At 36.6% G+C, this 16728-nt stretch overlaps 1 protein-coding gene across 2 annotated transcripts in view; it reads right to left on the bottom strand.

Moving 5' to 3' along the window:
• Nucleotides 1–1118: 1118 nt before the first annotated feature.
• C5H5orf34 (chromosome 5 C5orf34 homolog) overlaps nt 1119–16728 on the bottom strand; it is a 36563-nt gene continuing 20953 nt past the window's right edge. Inside the window, exons 7-13 of one of the 2 annotated variants that reach the window (XM_027606116.2) lie at nt 14538–14629; nt 13994–14063; nt 13035–13205; nt 12534–12628; nt 10774–10872; nt 5923–5963; nt 1119–1455 (exon numbers count right to left, since the gene is read on the bottom strand). In XM_027606116.2, coding sequence (XP_027461917.2) covers nt 1262–1455; nt 5923–5963; nt 10774–10872; nt 12534–12628; nt 13035–13205; nt 13994–14063; nt 14538–14629 — 762 coding nt within the window. In that variant the 3' untranslated portion in view covers nt 1119–1261. The remainder of the gene's footprint in view (nt 1456–5922; nt 5964–10773; nt 10873–12533; nt 12629–13034; nt 13206–13993; nt 14064–14537; nt 14630–16728) is intronic. The other variant, XM_027606117.2, reaches the window with a different exon arrangement.

Genomic DNA, 16728 nt, shown 5'->3' with positions numbered 1-16728 from the left:
ATTTAAAAGCTAATTAAAAAGAACACATTAACCACAAAATGGGGTGCTTTTAGTCATGTTAAGGACAGTTTTGTCTGCAGTAACAATTTCGCATTGCCCTTATGGCAGCACTGTACATGTCTTATACTCTACGCTTTCTAGAGCTGTTGAACAACATGGATGGCTGCCTGCAACCAAAACAACGAAATTGTTACAATTCTTTTCTCTGTAATCACCCTACAGCCCAAAGGCACTGATTCATTTATACAACACATACTGAATGCTCTTTGTGCCAAGCACAATGCTTGGTAACAGGCTACAAAATGACTTTATGGAGCTCAAGTTCTAGTGGAGGATCTAGGCCATAAAGAAACAAAAGTTGGATGGCTGTAGTATGAGCTGTAAAGGAAATAAACAGGGTGATGTAATAGAGACTAAGTGGGTGAGGCCCTTCTGAATAAGTGGTAATTTGTGCTGAAACCTGAAGGTAGCAAGGAGCCCAGGGTGAGAAGAGCTAACAAGAGAATATTGTGACCATTCAAATCACTGACATTATCACTCCTAATCTATGCTCTGCTTGCTTTGTTCTTTTTCTCCTTGTTTCCTCTGTTGTTTCTTTTATGTCAAGAAGCTGGTCTTTTCTAGAAATCAGAAGTTAATTAGAACATTTCTGCTATATTGGTCTAATCTTGAAGTCTCTTTAGATGTGTGGTTTTGTGCTTTCCCAATAAACAGCACTAGGTTGCAGTAAATAGCACTTTTGATGAGCTATTTTAGTTTCACACAGTTGTGTAGCATAAGTTTTTTTCCGATGTTCAAAAGAAATGAAAATAATCAGACAATTCAGATAAAATTTGGTCTTTGCTGAAGTGCTCGATTCTTAGCTTGAAGCAATATTTCATATATAAAGATCTAATTCTCTTTTGGTAGTTCTGTTGAAAAATATTTGGAGAGACCAAATAGCAAATGACCAAATGCACACAATTCTGCATATTTAAAAAGGAAAAAAAAACCTTGAGGATTAATAGTGAATGCTCCACAAGATAAAACAGCAACTATAATTTTGTTTTTCTCATAAATCTGAAATAAATTGTTCAAAATCCTAAACAGTTCTTTATTAATAAAATACATTATAAACATATAGTTTAAAATTTACAAGTTAGGTAACCTCCAAAATTAAATGTCATTGCACAGAAGTAATATATATAATTTCTTGGCTTACTAGTAATTTTATACTAGTCACTTGAACCAACATCCTTAAGGTTTATAATAATTCCATTTTTCACTTTTTAGAACTTGATAGAAGACAGTCAATATCCTGAAGGATTTCAGAGGTTCTTTTCAATGCCACTGATACTCTCTTTTCATTAACTTCTTCCAGCAAGGTTTCTGGAGATTTTGGTTCATAATGATCAGATGACTGTTTGTTTTTTTTGTTAGAAATCTGGTTTAGGATACCACTATTCTCCAATAACACTAAGTTGCTTAGTTAAGGAGTTTTTCCCCGCATTTTTCATTATACAAGTTCATTTAATTTCAGAAAGCCTAGTCTTCATATTAAAATATTATTTCTCTATTAGGTAGATCCCTTGGATTCATAATAGATTTGGTACTTCAGAACTTATCAGGTCTACCCCTTACAGATGAAGAAACTGGTTAAGATAGAGGAGGGGCGCCTGGGTGGCTCAGTCGTTAAGTGTCTGCCTTCAGCTCAGGTCATGATCCCAAGGTCCTGGGATCGAGCCCCACATTGGGCTCCCTGCTCCGCGGGAAGCCTACTTCTCCCTCTCCCACTCCCCCGGTTGTGTTCCCTCTCTTGCTGTGTCTCTGTTAAATAAAATCTTAAAAAAAAAAAAAACAAAACAGAAAAGGAAGAAAAGAGTACCTATGTGTATTTGGATGGAAGTTTGGTGATAGGGAGGAGATAAAAGAATTAAAATCTCAACATTTCTTGAAGTGAAAAGTGATGTGGAAATAAAAGAACAAAAGTAGGAGTGATAGGAATATAAATAATCTGTGCAGTATATTTTTAAATTTTTTTTAAGAGAGGGATCCAGGGGAGTGGCGGAGGGAGAAAGAGAATCTTAAGCAGGCTCCGCACCCAGCACAGAGCCTGATGCAGGGCTTGATCTCACAACCCTGAGATCATAACCTGAGCCAAAATCAAGAGTCGGATGCTTAAATGACTGAGACACCCACCCAGGCACTCCTAGTGGGCATGGAGCCTTCTTAAGATTCTCTCTCGGGGCGCCTGGGTGGCTCAGTTGTTAAGTGTCTGCCTTCCGCTCAGGTCATGGTCCCGGGGTCCTGCATTGGGCTCCCTGCTTCACAGGAAGCCTGCTTCTCCCTCTCCAACTCCTCCTGCTTGTATTCCTGCTCTCGCTATCTCTCTGTCAAATAAAATTAAAAAAAAAAAAATTCTCTCTCTCCCTCTGCCCCTCACCTGCATAAATGAATGAATGAATGAATGAATGAATGATATGGAGTGGAAAGAAACCTGTCCTCTGATGCAGGGCTACTTTATTATTTGAATAGGACTACAGAAAAATCACATGATAAGGGTGGCTGGGTGGCTCAGTTGGTTAGGCGACTGCCTTCAGCTCAGGTCATGATCCCGGACTCCCGTGATCGAGTCCCGCATCAGGCTCCCTGCTCAGCAGGGAGTCCGCTTCTCCCTCTGACCATCCCCCCTATCATGCTCTTTCACTCCCTCTCTCTCAAATAAATTAATAAAATCTTTTAAAAAAATCACATGATAAAAGAAATTAGATGAATGGGGTAGGAATGTACAGAACAAAAGATTTCATAAGAAAAATGAGTCAAATTATAATTGGACAACCTAGAAGAAACAGGTAATTCCTAGAAACTGGGGCACCTGGGTGGCTCAGTTGGTTAAGCGGCCCAGGTCATGATTCCAGGGTCCTGGGATCGAGCGCTGTGTCGGGCTCCCTGCTCAGCAGGGAGCCTGCTTCTCCCTCTCCCTCTGCCTGCCGCTCCCCCTGCTTGTATTCTCTCTCTCTCTCATAAAAAATCAAAAATAAAAATCTTTAAAAAAAATTCCTAGAAACATACAACCTACCAAGACTGAATCTTAAAATAGAAAATCTGAATAGACGGATCACTAATAAGGAAATTGAATCAGTAATCCAAAACTTCCCAACAAATAAAGAGCCCAGGACCAGTTGGCTCAGTTCATTAAGCATCTGCCTTCGGCTCAGGTCATGATTTCGGGGTCCTGGGATCAAGTCCTGCATCGGGCTCCCCGCTCAATGGGCAGCCTGCTTCTCCCTCTCCACTGCTTGTGCTCTCTCATGCTCTCTCTCTCTCAAATAAAATCTTTAAAAATAAAATTCTCTCTCTCTCTCTGTCCCTCCCCCTCCTCTCTCTCTCTTACAAAAAAAAGAATAAATTCAGTAGAGTTTCAGGATATAAAATCAATATACAAAAATCAATTATATTTCTATTCACTAATAACAAACTATCAGAAATTAAGAAAACAATCCCATTTATAATTATATCAAAAAGAATAAAATTCCTAGGAATACATTTAAGAAAGGAGGTGAAAGATCTGTATACTGACAGACATTTATGATGGAAACTGAAGAAGACATAAATAAATGGAAAGATATTTTGTACTCATGAATTGGAAGAATTAATATTGTAAAAATGTCCATGCCACCCAAAGCAATCTATAAATTCAATGGAATCTCTATCAAATTTCAACAGCATTTTACAAAGAAATAGAACAAACAATCCTAAAATTTCTGTGGAACCACAAAAAAACCCAAATAGCCAGAACAATCTTAAGAAAAACAAAGCTGGAGGCATAATGCTTCCTGATTTCAAACTATATCACAAAGTTATAGTAATCCCAAAAGTATGGCATGGGCATAAAAATAGACACATAGATCAATGGAACAGAATAGAGAGCCTAGAAATAAACCCATGCAGGGCACACGGGTGGCTCAGTCAGTTGAGCATCTGACTCTTGATTTTGGCTCAGGTCATGATCTTTGGGTCATGAGATCGAGCCCCACATTGGGCTCTGTGCTCAGCACAGAGTCTACTTGTCCCTCTCCCTCTGCTCCTCCCCTAGACCACATGTGTGTGCTTTCTCTGTCTCTCAAATAAAATCTTAAAAGAAAAAAAAAAAAAAAGGAACCCATGCATACATGGCCAATTAATTTACAACAAAGGAGCCAAGAATATACAATGGTGAAAAGATGGGCTCTTCAATAAATGGTGTTGGGAAAACTGGATCCCTATCTTACACCATACACAAAAATCAACTCAAAATGGACTGAAGACTTGAACATATGACCTGAAACCGTAAAACCCCTAGAGGAAAACAGGGGGTAAGCTCTTTGACATCAGTCTTGGCAGTTATTTTTTGGTTCTGATACCTAAAGCAAAGGCAACAAGAGCAAAAATAAACAAATGGAACCACATCAAACTAAAAAGCTTCTGCACAGGAAAGGATACCATCAACAAAATGAAAAGGCAACTTATGGAATCAGATAACATATTTGAAATATATATCTGGTAAGAGGTTAATGTCCAAAATACATAAAAAGCTCATACAAATAGCAAAAAAACTGATTAAAAAATGGGCAGAGGAACTAAATAGACATTTTTTCAAAGACCTACAAATGGTCAACAGGTATATGGAAGGGTGCTCAATATCACTAATCATTATGGAAATGCAAATCAAAACCACAATGAGGTATCACTGATACCTCATGACAGAATGGCTATCATCCAAAAGATAATAGTTAATAAGCGTTGGTGAGGATGTGGAGAAAAGAAAACCCTGTGTACCTTGGTGTAAATGTAAATTGGTTAGCCACTAAGGAAAACAGTATGGAAGCTCCTCAAAAAATTAAAAAAAAGAATTACCATACCATCCAGCAATCCCAATTCTGGATATGTATCCAAAAGAAATGACATCAGGATCCCAAAGAGATCTGCACTCCCATGTTCACTGCAGCATTATTCACAATAGCCAAGATATGGAAACAACCGAAGTGTCCATCAACAAATGGATGGATAAAGATATGGTATATGTACACAATGGAATACTATTCAACCATGAGAAATAAGGAAATCCTGCCATTTACAACAACACAGATGGGATCCTGAGGGCATTATGCTAAAGTGAAATAAGCCAGACAGAGAAAGACAAATACTGTACAGTGTCACTTATGTGTGGAATGGAACTTTTTTCAAAAGTCAAACTGACTGAAACAGTGTAAAAATGATGGTTTCCAGGGGCTGGAAGGTGGATAAAATACAGACTGGTTAAAGGATACAAACTTTCAGCTTTGAAAAGTATAAGGTCTAAGGATCTAATACATAACACGGTGACTACAGTAGATAACATTGTGTTGTATGGTTGAGGTTTGCTGGGAGGATGAAACTCAGATGTTCTTACCAAAAAAAGAGTGGGGAGGAAGGGACAGATATGTGAGGTGATGTAGGTGTTAATTAACAAGACAGGGTAATCCTTTCAAAATATATATGTGTCTGAAATCACCATGATGTACACTTTAAATATCTTACAATTTTGTTAATATCTTTAAATATCTTACAATTTTTGTCAATTATACCTCAATAAAGCTGAAATTAAAAATAATTCATAATAAATATCCTAAAAAAAAAGAAAGAAAAAGACATAGGTCTGTCATAATTTAGAATATAATTATATAAGTGAATAAGTCTCCGCAGGAGACCTATCCCTAGTTCACTGTCTTTTGCCCTCTTTAAACCCACTCAAAAGTATAATATTGACATGATGTACCTTCTATAGACAAGATATATCTTAATGTTATTCAATAAAGCTTCAGAATATATAAGTATGGATTAATATAAAGTACAGAGTTATGAAGTAAGCCTAGAATGGAAAGGGGTAATTATGCAGGACAATAAATTCAGTTTAAAGGATACAGTTAAACTTCTTTATCTTTTCAAGTTCAGAGGCCACAGACCTGTGCAAAAAGAAAAAGTAAGTTCATGGTAGTTGTCTGAGTCTTTTATAGCTACAATATTTCAAATAGGCATACTTGATTTTTTTTCATAAAATTTAGAACTGTAGGTAGAAGAGCCCAGAAGTTAAGAATTCTCTTTATAGGGGTGCCTGGCTGGCTCAGTCAGGGCAGCGTGTGACTCTTGATCTTGGGGTTGTTAAGTTCAAGCCCCATGTTGGGTGTAATTACTTAAAAATAAAATCTTAAAAAAAAAAAGAATTCTCTCTATATTGGCTTTATTTAGCAACACATCAACTTGACTCAACCGATACTTGAGTGCTTTGAATGAATAAGGAAAATGAATAAAAGTCCCCACCTCAAGGACTTTTGAATCAGGTATTGATGTTTGAATGTAACGAGCATTCTTGCTATAACTCTCTCTTTTTTTAAATAACCATTTTTTTCTATTTATTTGAAGCACAGTTAAAAAAAAAAAGGTACACTTTGGAAATTCAGTGGCATAAGGTACAACTGCCATAACTTGAGGGACATTATACAGTTAATAAAGAAAGGAAATAAAAAGGGAAAAAAATTCCCATTTGAAACACTGTATTACCTAATTTTACCTGCCCAAACAGACCACTTGCAAATATTAGGTCAATAAACTGCGAACATCCATAAAGAGGTAGCTTTCTCACTAAAATGCAAGAATTTAAAGGACTGGTATCTAACCAAGAAAAGACAAAAACAAACTGTAATGAAAAAATAAAATAAAAAAAATAAAATCAGAGCTTTTTGTTTGGGCCTTCATACTCTTCTCTCCCTCCACCATATGTTGCTGGAGTGCCAGGGACCATTCCTTTAGGACCCTGTCTACCCACAGGCCCTGCCTGCTACAACTTCTTAATACTAACCTGGCATACCCTCTGCTTTCCTCCTCAGACTTTAGTCAAGCTTTAAAAACCTACTAAGATTAGGGGTGCTGGGTGGCTCAGTCAGTTAAGCAGCCGACTCTTGATTTCGGCTCAGGTCATGATCTCAGAGTTGTGGGATGGAGCCCTGCATCAGGCTCCATGCTCTGTAGGGAGTTGGTTTGTCCCTCTACCTCCTCCTCTGGCCCTCCCCCCATTCTTGCATGTGAGTGCATGCACACACTCTCTCCTTCTCTCTCTCTCTCTCAAATAAATAAATAAAATCTTTAAAAAAATAAAAAGCTAGTAAAATCCTATCACTTCTATGAAAAGAGTGCTCTCTCCTTCCTTGAATTCCTATAGCCTTATGTCAACTAATCATATACTTATTTGCAATACCGTCTCTTAAACTCTTTTAATTTTCTGATCTTCACACCTAGATTGTCTTTTTCAGGAGAAAGGATGTTTTTCTTTTTCTTCTGTACTTTGCACATATAATAAGACCTCATTTATATGGAACTCTTAGGAAACAGTTTTGGAGAGCCAAGTTTTTACACAGTTGAATTAGGTGTCAAAACATAGTAAGTCCTTCCTTCCCTTCTATTTCCTTCCCTCCTTCCCTTTTCCTTCCTTCCTCCCTCCCTCCCTTCTTCCCTTCCTTCCTTCCTTCCTTCCTCCCTCCCTCCCTTCCTCTCTTCCTTTAGAGAAGGAGAGGGTGGGGGGGCAGAGGGAGAGAAATAATCTTAAACAGGCTCCATGCCTAACATGGAATCCCACACAGGGCTCAATCTCACAACCCTGAGATCATGACCTGAGCCAAAATCAAGAGTTGGATGCTTAACCGACTGAGCCACCCAGGTACCCCCAAATAAGTATTTTCTATTAAATTTCTTCTAGAATAGACTACTGTTTTCTTAAACACAGTGTACTAAACATTCTCTTCTCCTTGATTGGAAGGGTTAACATGATGAACATTAGCTCTTACCATGTTCCACAGAAACAGATATTGGGGCAACTGGTAAGGGGCAGAGGGCTAAATTTACACAACTTCAGCAGAATCTCTTATGCGTGTGTTCTTTTTCCTCATTAAGCTAGAATGAAATATGAGCAGTGGACACAACTAGAAAACACTGTAACTCAACTAGCTCTCTGCAAAATTAACGAGGACTTTAATATCTAAAAGATCTCTCTATTCAAGTCACTAGAAGAGTCTTCACAGTTCACAAAGGGGTATAGAACTTGTCTGCTTTACTGGCTTTACTACAGCCCTTGTCAACTGGCACTCTTTCCTGTACTCTAGCCTCTGGATGGAGAATGAAAGAGATCTTTCAACATTTTAAGCATCTGTGGTAAAGACTTGGATATGACTTACTCCAAAGCCTGCTGATTCTTCATCATTGCAAAACACCTTTTTTTCCCCCACATATGACATATTTTTCTGGCCATAAGCAAACAATACAAACTACCTTTATGCTGTTGCTCATATGATGAACCAACCTCTTGTGAACGATCTGCTGTTCTATGTTTTGACTAGCATCCCTATTAAGAAGTTGAATCAGGGGCTCCTGGGTGGCTCAGTCAGTTAAACAACTGCCTTCGGCTCAGGTCATGATCCCAGGGTCCTAGGACTGAGCCCCGCATTGGGTTCCCTGCTAAGCCGGGAGTCTGCTTCTCCCTCTCCCTCTGCCGCTCCCCCCCTGCTTGTGCTCTCTCTCTCTCTCTGTCAAATAAATTAAAAAAAAAAAAGTTGAATCAGTAAATTAATAATAGAAGGTGAGTTGGAAAAAAATACTGAAATAAATTCAGGTAGCTCTTCATTGTGCAATCACTTCTCTTCCTTCAACCCTCCTTCTCTGACAAGAAAACAAATTACAGTGGAGAGGTCTTCGGCTTTGCAAAGGAAATGGAGCTATTGTCAGGGACTGCCTCTCCTCTCCTTACTCTTCCTCAGTTCCTTTGTCTTTCTGCTGCTCCTTGTTGCTTCCCCCCAGAGCTACTATCACCAATATGCACTTCCCTCACGCCCTCACTTTGTAGTATGTCTTGACAGTTATCCTCTTCAAAGACTTCATATGAAAAGGCCAGCATCTTAAAAACCTTGTCAGCAGAGCGATGATGAAGTAACCAATCCTATAGTCATATACAATTTCCCTTTCATCCCAACTACATTTTTTGCCAGCTACTTGGGCAACTTTTCAGCTCCCAAACAGGCTGTAGCTGAAGAATGGAAGATCTGGAAAGCTGAATCCTTAGGAGACCTAAGATATTAAATAACATTTACTGATTTGATTTGTATCTCTTTCTCTAAGTAACTTAGGAAAAGGTGATAAGGATCAGGCTTAATGTTTATATTTTTTTCACCATGCTATGCTAAGACACCTTACAAAACTACCTTAAAGCTTCCTAAATTGTTCCTGTTATACCTCTTTTCCTTTTTTTTTGAAAAAGGTTTTATTTATTTATCTGACACAGAGAGAGAGTGCACAGGTAGGGAGAGCAGCAGAGGGAGGGGTGAAGCCGACTCCCCAATGAACAGGGAGCCCCATGCAGGACTCAATTCCAGGACTCTGGGATCATGACCTGAGCCGAAGGCATACGCTTAACCGATTGAGCCACCCAGGCGCCCCCCCTCTTTTCCAATACAGGTTTCCTCCACTATCCAAAAGCTGAAAAACAATTACCATTAATTTTTATGGAAAATTTTTTGATCATTCCCACATGCAAAAAATAACCTCTTAGGCTTTTTTTTTTTGACACCTGAGGACTCATCTTGCTAATGGATGCACGAAATAAACTGAAATGAAGCACAGAGGCTCACAGACACGTTCAAAGTTATGGCAGCTTGAAGCTGAGATGCTGAGTATAATTCCTGGGAAGGAGCTTGGAGGTACCACTCTCCCTGCTTGGGGTGCAAACTGCCTCTATAAGAGCTCATTGCAAAACAAATACTGAATACTATTTTCACTTTTTGCCTTTTTTCTTAAAAGCGAAAATCCTTTTTGGATTTCTTTCAGTTAGCAAAAACAGGTACATACTCCCATCCAAGTACTAACGAGGCCCCACCCTGCTTAGTTTCTGAGATGAGACAAGATCAGGTGTATTCAGGGTGGTATGTCCATAGAAAAATGGGTACACACTGATGTAGGTCTTTAGTAAAAGCAAAGTGGTGTAATGCAAACTTTCAAAAAGTGGGAGATACCTGTATATTCAGATTATCCTCTCAGTGATACTAACCTTCCTAATGACCTTTCTTTCTGCCATTCGTTCTACTTAGGAACTTGTAATTCTATCAAGTCTGAGCTCCTCTACTGATCACAAGATCCATTTCTATCCACTGAAACTCACACGACAGCCTAACAGATAGCTTCTGCTCCATAAAAACTGTTTTCTCACTGTCTCCATAGGACAAAATATGCTTTTTACCTCTGCTCTTGCTCCCTCCCTAAAATGTCTTAATTTTCCTAAATATTCCTTTGAAGCCCAGTTCCAGTCCCCTGCACACTGAAAGGCACACAGGAAGGACTAACATACTTTATTTGTTGATTTTCCAGTTAATTTGGGAGAGGTAATTAACACGATAGAAATGATTTCAAAATCAACTTTTGCTGAAAGTTTATTATGTTAGTCAACATTTTATTTCTTTTAATATTACTAAAATTTTAAAAATCTCTTTACATTTTTCCATAAAGTTTTCAGGATGAATTTAGCACATTAAAAGTCACCCATTTTGATATGAAGTTTTCAATGCAATTTTCTGACCTCAGATAAAATATGATGAAATGTAATAAATTAGATATCTGATTAAAGATAAATTATTTTCAAGCTTAAGCTATCAGGAAAAGTCTTAAGAGTTTGCCATTTGACATTTTTAATTTTTGTGTCTCTTCTACACAGATGAAGTTTAAAAGAAATATAAATACCAATTTTCTTCAATAACAGAAGATGAAGAATGTGTGGGCATCTCTCTCTGACCAGTCTGGGTCAGTCTTCTGCACCATGATATAACTGCTATCACATAGCTAGATTGAAAACATAAAAGAAATATTTGAAAAATGAACTAGTATAATATTTATAAAAGCATTTTTTAAAAAGGAAAAATCATTAAGACAACTTGGGGGAAAAGGATAAAGAAATTCCCAAGTGAGGCATTTACTGGGCAATTTTTTGAATCTTTTTTAAAGGAAATGGAAAAGGCAAATTTTTCTCATTATTCAGCAAGGAGAAAATGATTTACTCATAGTCACGATTAATAAAGACGAGATTTAAGAATCAGAACAAAGTGATACTTGGATTTCACTCAAAATTAAAATTCAAATGTCTAAAGTATCCTTTTAGTTTTACAAAGTAAAATGAGTTTCGTTATGTTTTATAACGAAAATGTCTTTACGACTAAGCTAGCATTTGCTTTCTAAAATTAAAAAAATATATATAAAAAAACAAAAAACCCCCACCAAAAATAAAAAAATAATATTTAAACCGGAACACACCCATTAATTCCCCCACACACACATACATAAATGTGTAATTATATATAACTCACTGAATATACAAAACAAGTATCAAGGTCAATAAAATGAATGATCTGAAGTGATGGGCCGAAACAAATAGTAATGCTTGCCAAAGACTGTAGTTTTTTTAAAGCTTTATTTATTTCTTTTAGAGAGAGATAGAGCATGCTCGGATGCACACGCAAGCAGAGGGAGGGGAGAGGAGAGGAGGAGAGGGAGAGAATCTCAAGCAGACTCAGGGCTTGATACCACAACCCCGAGATCATGACCTCAGCCAAAATGAGGAGTCAAATGCTTAACCAACTGAGCCACCCAGGGGCCTCAAGACACTGTATTTTTGATGCAAATTATTCAAACTAGCAATGAATGTTGGAGCATTTAGACCAATATGCGATAACTCCCAAAAGAAAAATAAATTCATGAGGTAAAAAAGCAATTCTTTTGTGAATATTCTCAAGTAAAATCACTAACATGTCGAGAACATTGCAAGTTGACTGATAACAAATCACATAAAACAAAAGCAAAAAAGCATATTCATAAAAAGCTGATTTCAAGAATCTTCTCCAACTTAAGCATCAACAAATTAATTTTATTCCACTTTACAGAAATATACCTAAGTTTAGTTATTTGTGCAAACCTTACCTCAAATTGGTTAAGGCATTTAGTTAATTGGTAACACAGCTGTCCAGAGTCCAATTTCCACAGCAAGCCAGTTATATTTAAAACATTTGTTTTGACAAACCACTTGAATACAAATGGAAATGATTAAAGTTGACTTGATTTATTTAGTTATGCTAGATGTCAATATTATATTACTGTAAATTCTGAAACCTGTTGAAATGACATCATGTACATTATCTACCTGGAAAAACTAAAAATATATATAACATTTAAATCATGTTTATATGCTTCCCCTCTGTCTAAAAGTAAAAGTTCCTATCATGAAAATAATTTTTAGGGGCACTTGGGTGGCTCCCTTTGGCTCAGGTCACAATCCCAGGGTCCTGGGATCAAGCCCCAGGTTGGGCTCTCTGCTCAGCAGGGAGCCTGCTTCTCCCTCTCCCTTTGCCTGCCGCTCCCCCTGCTTGTGCTCTCTCTCTCTGTCAAATAAATAAATAAAATCTTAAAAAAAAAAAAAAAGGAAAAGAATTTTTAAAACTGCTTTTCAGTACCTTTCATATGGTCCAGGGTGTTCAATTTGAATTAACTGATCTTGTCCATCGGGAAAAGTTAACTTACACCAACCTAAGTTGAGACCTTGATTTACCTTAAGAAGCAAAGAGGAAAGGTAAGTTTTATCATTCCAAAACTGAAACAAAAAACATAAAGTGCAACAAAAGCCTCTTTAAATTATCAATTTAAAAAATAAGTAGATGAATCATTAAAACTTTATTTTGATTAATTTAAAAAGTTATCTTTCACATGGATTATGGGTATTATTTAACCACCCCTCTATGCCAGTCCTTCTCTATATAATCAGTTACCTTTATAAAAATGATTCTTTGTCATCCTTTCTGATTTTTGCTAGGAAATCCAATGAGATCACTAAAGCTTCTTAACAGATTTTATACTTCAAAAAATAAATTGAAATAGTGTGGTACTTTATTTTCTTTGTTCTATTTCCACAGATAAAAAAACAATAAAAAATAGATTTCAGTCTGAAATATAATCACCTGTCTCTTTTCAATAAAAGAGCTGAAATTCCAATTTAGGGTTAGAGTAATGCCATCTAAAAAGACAGCATGTACTTTGTCATCAGAATATGCAAGAAATCTTCCCACGCTGGGTATGACTGATTCTCTCAAAAGCAAAGGCAGTATATTGCTATCATTTATCCCAGGTACCTAAAGCCAAGTTAATAAAAATAGCAGGAAAGAGAGTTATCGATTATTACTTAAATGATTAACAAACTCTGAAGCAACTTTATTCAGAAGTTGAATATTGTAGAATCCTTACATATATTCTGACTTTTCCAGAAGTGGATACCCAAATTAGTCTATTACAAGCAGATTAAGTTCTAATATCTTTGGAAAATCACTGTTCTGCTGAATTTTACATAAAACATAGAAAAACATTAGGAACTACAGCAACGTATAGGTTTATAACTAAATTAGTACAGATACAGAAATCAAAGTCTGAGAATCACTTCCTTTAAGTCAACGTTAAAAGAATTTACTTGTACAGTTATGGAAATACAGTAGAATACTGTAATATCATAGTTTAAAAGAACTACATTTCCACAAACTTCAAATCCAATCAATTCCTTGCCCTTCCCCCTCCACTAAGAAAAAAGAAACAAAAACAAATTATAGACAAAGTATAACATAAAAGCTGTATTTTGCAGTGTTTTTCTAATAAGTGGATATTTTTCTGAATAAACCAATATTAATGTTACAAAGAATTTCTTACATGACTTAGATGAAAGTAAATTGAACTTAGAGGTATGTATGCAAACAATAAAATAATTTTAAAAATCTTGTTTCTAAAATAATTTTAAGGGACCCCTGGCTGGCTAAGTCAGTGGAACATGTGACTCTTGATCTCAGGATTGTGAGTCGGGCCCTAAATTGGGTATAGAGATTACTTAAAAATAAAAATCTTCAAAATAATAATAATAATAATTTTAAGATACCATTTTCCAGCAGCATATACGATAATTATGGCTTAAAGAAAGCCTTGTCTTGGCACAGTGTTGAAGAATTCTGTGAACATGAAAAACAGTACTTAAACATTTGCAAATAATGGCATTTTCCAATTCTAGCAACGCATTCTTACTGCTATACATGTTAGGCAAGTAACTCATTTCCACTAAAATATGTTCAGAACACTTTTCTTCCAGAAATCCTTTATGCCCTGGAAGGGGGGTTGCTTTCCTTTGTGTTAATCTTATATAGTGAAGGCTACTCCTCTAATTTTTTAGCAATGAAATGACTCCAAATAGAGACTTTTCAGGTCCTCCTTTCTAAGAGGTGATGGATTCACAACCTGCAAGGTTTGTCTTATAATGATGTGATTACCTTATTTTATAAATGAAGAGGCCAGAAAACTTGACAGATTCTACCAAAGACAAGTATTTCCACTGTACTACAAATTTTTAATCTTCCCCTAACCATCAGAAAATGTATCAGGATTCTCAGACACATAACACTTAGGTCAGATGAATGTGAAGAACTTACCTGGTTGCCTGTTTAAGTAGAGAACACACAGAGAACAGACTTCCTGGTCTGTCCGGAGGAAGGTTATTTACTGAGTAAGTTTTCTCTTCTCTCTGAAAATTAATTTAAAATGAAATATCTCAATAATAAATCCTGGCCATTATTAGCTAACTCTTTTTTTTTAAATTTTGTATTTATATTGTGACGATGCAAGCAGTTATTTTAACTTAATCAAAAGCCCATAAAAGGTATATTTTTAAAGTTATTTTATGCTTTTCCTTTTTTCCCATTTTTTCTGAAGTCTAGCTTTCATCCTGGATAGTTACAAAAGTTGCATTCTGATACCCTATAACTTACTGCCCACTTTAAATTCTGGCTGTACTTAATATGGCAACCAAATTAATTTTCCTACACATTAGCAGAAAACATCATATAAGCCCCACTTTACCTTTAGACCAAAAAAAAAAAAAGCCTATATAGGTTTAAAAAACTATTTTAATTGAACAAATTATATAATTTTATTATGTTTTGTTAATGGAAGAACTATCGCTACAGTTTGTGGAAGGCATATTATTTATAAGCTCAGCTTCTTGAATTAAAAAAAATTGTTATTCCCTCTTTCTCAGACTCTTTAATACTTGTGTTTCCCTGGGTTCTGTCTTCAGCCTTGTTTTCTGATTTCCTGATTTCTTCCTGGGTAATACCAGCAGAGTCCAAAGTTCTGTTCATAATAAATATAATATCAACAGCTAACATTTATTGAACAGATACTATATGCTAGGTGCTATGCTATGTAATTTACATGGTTATTTCATTTACTCTTCAAAACAATTCTGAGATAAGAACTATTAATGCCTATTTTTTTTAGGTGAGGAAATCGAAATTTGAGGGCTAAGAAGTAGCACAGATCTAATTTGAACCACAAGAGAATATAGCCCATACATGCTTTACCATCAGTGAGAGAAGATGGGCTTTGAAGTTAAGACAAAGCTGGATTCAAATCACAGGTATGCCTCTTACTAACTATAATGATGGACAGGTTTATGTAACCTTTTGGGTTTTTTTAAGATTTTATTCATCCATTCATTCATTCATGAGAGAGAGAGAGAGAAAGTGCATGCAGCAGGGTGGCGGGGTGGGGGGCAGCTGGCAGAGCAGGGAGGAGAGGGAGGAAGAATCTGAAGCAGACTCCACAGTAAGCAGGAGCCCCACCCAGGCAGGCTCAATCTCACAACCAGGAGAGAAGACCATGACCCCAGCTGAAACCAAGAGTCATTGGTCCAACCGACAGAGCCACCCAGGCACGCCTTATGCAGACTTTTATAAACCTCAGTGCCTACAACCTGTGAAATGGGGATACTACCTACCACCTAGACTGAGGATTAACGATATAATACATATATAAAGCACCCAGGACAGAATTTAGTATATAGTAGGTACTCAAAAAATAGTCCTTCCTCTTCTCTACTAAGCTTCTCCGCTGGATATCTCACTTCAACATGTAGAAAATGGAATTACCTTCATTTCAAAATTCACATTTTCTCCTTCTCTACTTCATATATACCTTTGGTGTGTTCCCTCTCCTTGGAATTCAGTTCCCTCCTCCATCATCTCCCTTTGTCTAATGCCTACTTTTCCTTCTTCTCAGGGAAGCCATTACTGAGGTCCCACAGACTAGGTGAAATCCCTAGTTATGTCCACAAGCACAGTACCCTCCACTCTAGCTTCTTGGTTTTCATTATGATTTCAATTTAATACTTTTTTACTGAATGTCTGTCCTCCCTGCTAGAATAGAGCTTCGTGAAGGTAGGGGCTGTGTCTGTTTTACTGACCTCTGTATCCCCAGCATTTATTAGCAATGTGCTAAGGCACATGATAGGCACTCAAACTATTGCATTTTAACTATTTACATCTTTTTCTTTTGGATACTGAGTTCCTTGAGAGTTCTTGTCTTTTCCACTGCCCTATTTCATCAATTCTAAGATGCTCATTTTTCACAATTTAACCTCTATGACATCTGGATATATCTTATAATTAAGAGTATCTCACTTTTAGGCACATGGGGTTGAGATCTAATAGAATTTAAATGTTTTATTGACACCACCCAGTAAGATCAAAACAATTTAGATTTGATAAAATTTTGGTTTAATACTGTGCCTGCCACCACCACTCATTGATTTATTCAATAATTTAGATTTGATAAAATTTTGGT

Source organism: Zalophus californianus, chromosome 5, assembly GCF_009762305.2.
Source record: "Zalophus californianus isolate mZalCal1 chromosome 5, mZalCal1.pri.v2, whole genome shotgun sequence".
NCBI lineage: Eukaryota > Metazoa > Chordata > Mammalia > Carnivora > Otariidae > Zalophus > Zalophus californianus.
This window is presented reverse-complemented; position numbering and strand designations above follow the sequence as displayed.